The following is a 7,349-nucleotide window of genomic DNA, read 5'->3' on the forward strand; positions in this document are numbered from 1 at the left end:
GGAGCCAGCGCCTAAACCAGTCGAAGCGTGCGCGGCAAACGCATTTTTTAAACGCGGCGCGAAGCGCGGCTGTTGGAGATGCTCTAAAAGGCTACGCTGTCCACTCGGGTCCGATCACTCGCTGGTTGGGCTTGCCCCTCCTCTTGGGCCGCCTGGCGACAGTCGAGCTTGCTTCCTGGGCCTGGTCCACGGGTATTCCCATGACAGCGCCTCCCCGGGGTTTTGCCAAGATTCACGTGGACGTTGAAGTTGCAAAATCTCAAGTCTGAGGAGCGGCAACGGCAGTGTGTCATGATGAGGCTGGTAATTACATGTGAGGTTCGGCCTTGGTTATCCCAGGGATAGTGGTTGTTGCGACACTTGATGCGATTGCATGCAAAGATGGTTTATCACTTGCGCATTTGATTCAAAACAAGTGGTCAACGACATTGCAAAGCATAATCAAGGGGTATATAGAGCGATCATAAGTGAGATCAGACAGAGAGCACCAGTTTTTAATTGTACTTTTTTGTCGAAGGTAGAGCATCAAATATTGATGCGGATAGGTTAGACAAGTATGCACATTCTCTTGAACAGGGATGCCACATCTGATTAGGCCAACCCCATGATCTGATTTATATTCCACATCATGTGGATTTTAAGTAATAAAGCATTGTTTAATCCCTCAAAAAAAAGTTTTTATTAGGTTCTTCTTTTTTAGCGGGGTTATTAGGTTCTCCTAAAAAGAATTGTTTATTGGCATCTCTTTTTCTTCAGGAAGGAAAAGTTTATGTATGTCTCACCCCTCACCATCAAGATCAGAAAATATTGTACCGTCGTTGCCTAGTGTTTTTACTCCACTTTAAACAGCTGAACCTTGTAACATACCCATGCCTGCACGCATTTTCAAAAAAAAAAAAAAAGTCTTGTCAAAGAATTTGGCTGTGCAATTTTCCGGTAAGCAATGTTGACGGTTACAGTCTTCAGCAGGTTCAAAATGGGAGGGAAACCACAACTTTTCTAATGGTTACTAATTTGTACGACCTCCATGATAAAATGCAATACATTTTTTATGCCATATGCAAAACCAAAAAACTTGAATCTCTAGTTTTGAGGACTTAGCAACCCGCTTCAGTCTCCTGCTCGATCGGGTGCCTGGCCTAGCCTGTACGAGACCTCGACACCACCCTGTACTCTATTCTTTCCTTCCCTATCAATTCAATGATATTCTTTCCTTCCCTATCAATGAAATGATAGGCTTAGGCGTATTCAAGAAAAAAAAACGCCTTATATTTCAATATAGAGGTGCTTGCCAACATGGCAGAGCAGCGAAAGACTGATCGGAATAAGAGCCGGTGCCACGCTGACTACTCCCTCCGTACCTAAATATAAGTCTTTTAAGATATTTTACTAGGTGTATACATACAAAGTAAAATGAATGAATCTATACTTTAAAATATGTCTATATACATTCGTATGTAGTTCATTATGTTAAACCTCTAGAAAGAGGTATATTTAGGAACGGAGGGAGTAATTCGCAGCACAGCAAAATAGAGAACCACTACCACTGCACCGCAATGGAACGTCAAAGACTGACAACATAGGCCACAAATTAGCCAATTTGATAGCTGACAATCGATAGTAAAACGCAAAATACCATCTCTAGCTCGTCTGCTTCTACTTTACACGATGGTCCCTAGGGCAACAAAATTAACATCTAAGCTTGCAAATTAAGAGGCGGGGTTGGTTTTGGAAACCGGAGCAGACGGATGCATGGGTTATCTGCTCCCAGTCCGATACATCCCATCAACCATGAGATAAATCTTGCACCCAACAGATAGCACGGCCCCGTCGTCCCTGACTCCGCCGCAATCAGTTGGTCTTCATTGCCTCCGCGTGATAAGATTCCAGGTCTTTGTCCAGGTCATCTGCGCTTTTCTCTGCCCCCTTCCTGCCCCGACCGCGGCCCCGGCCTCGGAACTGACCACGCCCCCTGCCTCGGCCCTGGAACTGGGCCTGTGATGCATAGCCCCTGCCTCCGCCGCGCCCAGCTTGGAAAGCACCACGACCGCCTTGGAAAGCACCACGATTCAATCTGTTGGTGGGATTACTGGAACGGCAGATTGAGAGTGAGAAAACACAAGAAGACAAAACTAAACACAACAATCCCTGTCTGTTTTGAGCGCATCAACTCAAGGAAACAACATGACTAAAATACATACATACTCCATCCCATAATATAAGATCTTTTTTTACATCTGAAAGGGACTAGCAATTTGCTTCGTGCTAGAAGTTTAGTACTCCCTCCGTCCGGGTGTATAGGGCATGCGCGTAGTTCTAGGTCGTTAATTTAACTACATAAATATGTATTATATGTAATAAATAATATATCATTAGATTCATGTGGAGATGTAGTTTATGAATATGTAATTTTTATCGCATATAATATATATTTAGCTAGTTAAATTGACAACCTAGAACTACGCGCATGCCCTATACACTTGGACGGAGGTAGTAGCATGCATGTGTTACCAGTTATTACTCTCACATCTGAACTTCTTGTGTCATGTTTTTTTCTTGAAAGAAAGAAAATGCTCACTAATCTCTGTTGGTCTAGCAAGTTGCAAGCAGAATGTCGAAACTTCTAATCCCAGAAATAACCAGTTAACAACACAAATAACGACACAAGGATACATCATGTAGTTGCAAACTACACGAGCTAAATAATTGCTAGTAACAGACCGAATTGCACATTAAAAGTCAAAATCATTAGAAGCTTTACCTCAAAGGCCTAGTGCTGGAACCACCACCACGCCGGCCCGTTTCAGGCCTGAAATGTAACATTTGTTTAGATAGAACAAAACAGTGTGGATATATGACCAGATACACACCAAAAATACTGCTAACTAAAGAAATGTAAAAAGAAAGTTAGCCCCCATTTGGAATGCAGGAGTTTCAGGAAAAGTTCAACTCCGACAGGATTCAATAAAAAAACTTGTATTCCAAACAGGCTCTTACAACTTGGATCTGCTTACTGGCAAGCGATTTGCACTTGCAGTAATCAAACTTCAGTAAATTTGGCAAACAAACAAAAAGGAGGGGGGGGGGGCACTGTGGGAAGCAATTAGTGTTAAAACGGTGGACAAAGAAGCAATGCATTGGCATAGGTTCAGGCCTACCGGTAATCCAGCTGATGTTTTAGGTTACTTATCACTAGAAGAGAAACCAGCAAAAGTTTAGCCATCATAAGAACATCACTGAACTTGGGCAAAGCAAAATACCCAACTCGTCCATCAAACACACTTCTGGTGGCAAGTGTAGAACATTGAAGAAATCATAAATGGTGAAGTAAAACAATTCGAAAACTTCACTCACGTCATAACAACCGTTCTCGTAGCTCTACCATTAGATGCCCCGACGACATTTATACGAGGTGTCATAGACAAACCCAGGTCACTTCCAATAACCTCAATCTTCATAGATTTTCCATCAAGCAGAACATTATTATAACGTTTCAATGCAGCAATTGCATCACTCCTCCTTGTAAAAACCACCTCTGCAGTGCCCTTCAAAAAAATAAAATAGTGAGTACAAAACTTTCTAGATTATAATAATAAATACACACGAGTATTCAAGTAAACTTAATCTAAAACTATAAACTTATTATTGTCTTCACTAGCTAAAAAGATAATGTATAGGCATGCGTTCAACCTTTTTTGGCACCCAAGGTAAAAATATGAGAAGAAACTAGCTAAACACTAGGCCTATGTTTTAACATAAATTTTCCTCTTCTACCAGTAAGCCAGATGCTTCAAGAACCACCAGTACTTAAGTCGCCCACATTTAGAGGCGACAACAGTACGATTGATGTCCAATAACAACAGCTACAATGTAGGCTTTCAATAAAAAAAATACAGAATTAAGGATATGCAAACAAGAACTAATCCCAGCGGGGCGTTTACCTCGCCAACACTTAAATACAGCTCTACCCAAACTTCTTTGGCTCGCCCCAACATTACCCACTTGTTCGACTTGCCCTTTCCTTATCCAAATGATACCAAATGCAAGATAATAGGTTTCTAACACGATGTCGTCGCTAACATATAATTAAGCTGTGAATACATATTCATCTAGAGCAAACAGAAACTGCTGAAGGAACAAATGTGAAAAGGTTTCAATGCCATCGGAAAGCAATTCAACATATATGTATCATTTTTACTCTCCATGTAGTATTAAAAATGATGAACTTTTCACTTGGGGGTGAAGTAAAAAAAAATAAGTCACTTGAGTTTTCATATAGAACATATGATGCATAAAAAAATCTTAAAAAGGTATGCTAAATATGCTCAATACTTCAAGCTGAAATACCACAAGAGTTACTTACATTTTGGCGACCATAACCATCAAAGTGAACAGCAAAGCGTTTCAAATGACCAACTTCTGAAAACAGCTCCTGAAAGGCAAATTAAAAATATGTTAGTGTAATGGTTAATATATAGCAATCTAGGAATGGTAAATCCAGGCTGTCTATTTGTTTCACCAACCTTTATATCCTCATTGGAAACCCGATAGTCCAAGTTTGAAATGTACAATTTTGTACCAGTTTCGATTCCACTAGCCGCCATACTATCACTAAATAGATCAGGTCTCCAGGTCATGTCTTTGGTTCTGCTAAAAGACTGAAAAACGCCAAATGACCAGCGTGTGAGGAAACATGTCTGTCATAGAAGAATGCCACCTCAAACTTTTGAGATGATCATGACAACTATTAGGAACCACTTAGAATATGTATCAACCATTATGGTAGAGTAGCAACAAGCTACTGAAGAACAGCCAAGCTACGAAATACTGCATGAAGTTAAGGATTGAGAGGAAGAGAGTTCCAACAATATCACAGATATCGAAAGCCAAATATATAAATGGCTTAAGCTCTTCCTCAGGAGACAGTCCAGAAGCAATCCACTGGAGTACAGTCCAGAACTGTCAGAGGAGCAGCACATTGCAGTTCCAAAAACCATTAGTGTCTCATGTACCATACACATCGAATCATGGAACTCCGTAAAGTTTCAAACATAGCAACATTAACCAGCGGAGACTCTCGCTTCAGTGCCACATTAACCAGACACATAAAATTGCAAGGACTGCATGAATTTTCTTTTTCATGTATTTTCCCCTCTATGCGTTTGATGAACAGGTGGTATCCTTCAAAGTTTCCATTAGATGTATTCATCACAGTTACTTCTGTCACCCATAAATGAAAGCTTGGCGGTGCTCTACCCAACAAAATATTCATCAGAATACCAAAGTTACCTCTGCCCCTCCACATGATCAATGAGATGCTCTAACCAACAAAGGCCCCATGAGTGATAAACAATACTGTTACTACTGCTCCTCCACATAAAAATCTCAGGGATGCTCTCCACTCCCCTCGTTCAGTTTTCTACTTTATTCAGGAATCTGACAATGAACAAAAATGAAGTGACAGGTTTGTCCTTGCCTTTGCAATAATGCGTGCAGATGGTCGGGCGTTAATCCCAAGTGGTCCTCGAGGAGGAAGCCCTGACCTCCCACGCATGGCATATCCACCTCGCCCTCCCCCTTGAAAACGCTCACTACCCCTATCTCCACCTCTTCGTGCATAAAATGACATCCTAAGTTGTTTCGGTCTACAACAGATAAGACAAGTCTTGAACAGTACAATGACAATCTGCAAAACAGATAATAGCTTTAAGAGTTAAAGATGATCATTGCTCTATAATCCAAACCCATAAGAAACTAAACAAGCATGTGCTCGCTCTGTAGATAAATACAAGACTTTTTAGATCACTAAAGTAGTAGTGATCTAAAAAGTCTTATATTTCTTTACAGAGGGAGCAAGTTGTCACAAAAGATGCATTTATAATGCTGCCAACTGCAAGGGGAAAATGCATATAACATGTCTGTTCCATTACAGTACATCCGTGTGTATACATAAATAACAAAAGTAAACCTTAACAAGCAGCAAGTGCAAAGAAAAAAGGAGAACAAGCAGAAAATGCAAATAAGAGAAGGCAAAGCAGCAAATGCAGTTATAAAAACAAGAATAAAGAAAGTGTTGGGCGTTAATTAAGCACTAGGCATTTTGTTGTCCCCTAGCACCTAGGCACACCTAAGTGCACGCCTAGGGCCGTTTTTTTATACTGATAAAAAAAGACATGCATCAAAAGGATTATACTAATCGTAATAAATACTTCAGTAGACAAAGATCCAATCCAAAGAAATCTCCAGAGTTTGGTGCCAATCATAAGCAAATGATAGTCAACCTGGCACTATCAAGACAATGCACTAATGAACTACTCATGCATCTTAGTATCTTTACTAATACTATTTCAATGTTTACAGAGGACAATGTTTGTTTACATTTGTTTACAGAGAGAATATACTATTTACAACTTACTACAACATTAAATCTGGTAGGATTTCTAAAGCCCTCACAGATTTCTGTAGGCAAGGTTAGAATTTAGATCACACTGTGCATAAGCATTGCTTGGAAAGACCTCGTGAGCCAGATAATTCCCCGTTCAGGACACACTAATTGGGAATCAGCATTTTATAGTGTCCAGGAAAGATGAATTCAACCCACCAACAGCGTGTCTGAGCTGACACGAACCAGGAGGTGGTACACAAATGCCTTAGATCCTAACCCTCACTCTAGGGTTCCGGTGTCAGTGTCAGTGTGCGTGGGCATGGTTATAGGCCCGGGTTTGTAACCGATCTGAATTATCAATGAAGAAATAAGCTATCGGTGCCCTCCTCTCTTTCAGCTTCCTCCCCAAACCGTTTCTCTCTTCTGAACCCAGCTGTTCTTCGCCAGATCCGCTACACCTAACCCAATAAAATCACAGGCTAGGTGATGACACACATCTATTACCCTCCTATCTGCATCTACAGTAGAATTTAACCCACGAGCGCACGGGCATAGGCGAATTCTGCGGCTCAGCTCAGTGGCAAGCTACCGCGCAACCCAGCAAGCTACGAATTGTAACCTAAATCCGCCGCACTCCCCACCCAGCAAGGTTCGAAATGTCAATCCCAGCGGATGCTGCCCGGCCAAAGCGGATCGAACAGGAAAACAACAAGGGCGACGGGTGCGTCGAGCCAGGGGGGGGCTGGGGTTTCGCTGGAATCAAAACCCTAGACCCTCGTCCGGTGGCGGAGGGCGGAAAAAATTAGAGGTTGGGCGGGCGGGTATGGCCTGGACGCACCTGTGCTGGACCCGCCTTCCCGCCGGCGCTTCTGCCGCAGCTGTGCTGCCGCCTCCGTCGCCGCTGCTGCCTGGCGGCGCTCGCTGTCGCTTGGGAGTCGGGAGGAATTGGTCTATGTTCGCTCGA

The 7,349-nt window shown here is 42.1% G+C and overlaps 1 protein-coding gene across 1 annotated transcript; it reads right to left on the reverse strand.

Moving 5' to 3' along the window:
• Window positions 1–1,559: 1,559 nt before the first annotated feature.
• On the reverse strand, window positions 1,560–7,349 carry LOC123424545 (THO complex subunit 4D-like). Its single transcript, XM_045108176.1, has 7 exons — window positions 7,224–7,349; window positions 5,477–5,686; window positions 4,524–4,658; window positions 4,364–4,432; window positions 3,355–3,545; window positions 2,762–2,809; window positions 1,560–2,089 (listed from the first exon to the last, which is right to left on the reverse strand). Exons 2-7 carry the CDS (start codon window positions 5,627–5,629, stop codon window positions 1,852–1,854), a joined length of 834 nt encoding a protein of 277 aa, XP_044964111.1. The 5' UTR covers window positions 5,630–5,686; window positions 7,224–7,349; the 3' UTR covers window positions 1,560–1,851.

This window comes from Hordeum vulgare, chromosome 2H (genome assembly GCF_904849725.1).
Source record: "Hordeum vulgare subsp. vulgare chromosome 2H, MorexV3_pseudomolecules_assembly, whole genome shotgun sequence".
Taxonomy (NCBI): Eukaryota; Viridiplantae; Streptophyta; class Magnoliopsida; order Poales; family Poaceae; genus Hordeum; species Hordeum vulgare.

What these genes read in the sequence shown, in the direction of transcription:
- LOC123424545 (XM_045108176.1), bottom strand. Translation starts at nt 5,629, where the DNA reads ATGTCATTTTATGCACGAAGAGGTGGAGATAGGGGTAGTGAGCGTTTT. An exon ending in TTTCCAATGAGGATATAAAG is followed by an intron (nt 4,433 to 4,523) that starts GTTGGTGAAACA and finishes TTTGCCTTTCAG; the next exon opens with GAGCTGTTTTCAGAAGTTGG. An exon ending in TCCAGCACTAGGCCTTTGAG is followed by an intron (nt 2,090 to 2,761) that starts GTAAAGCTTCTA and finishes CTGCCGTTCCAG; the next exon opens with TAATCCCACCAACAGATTGA.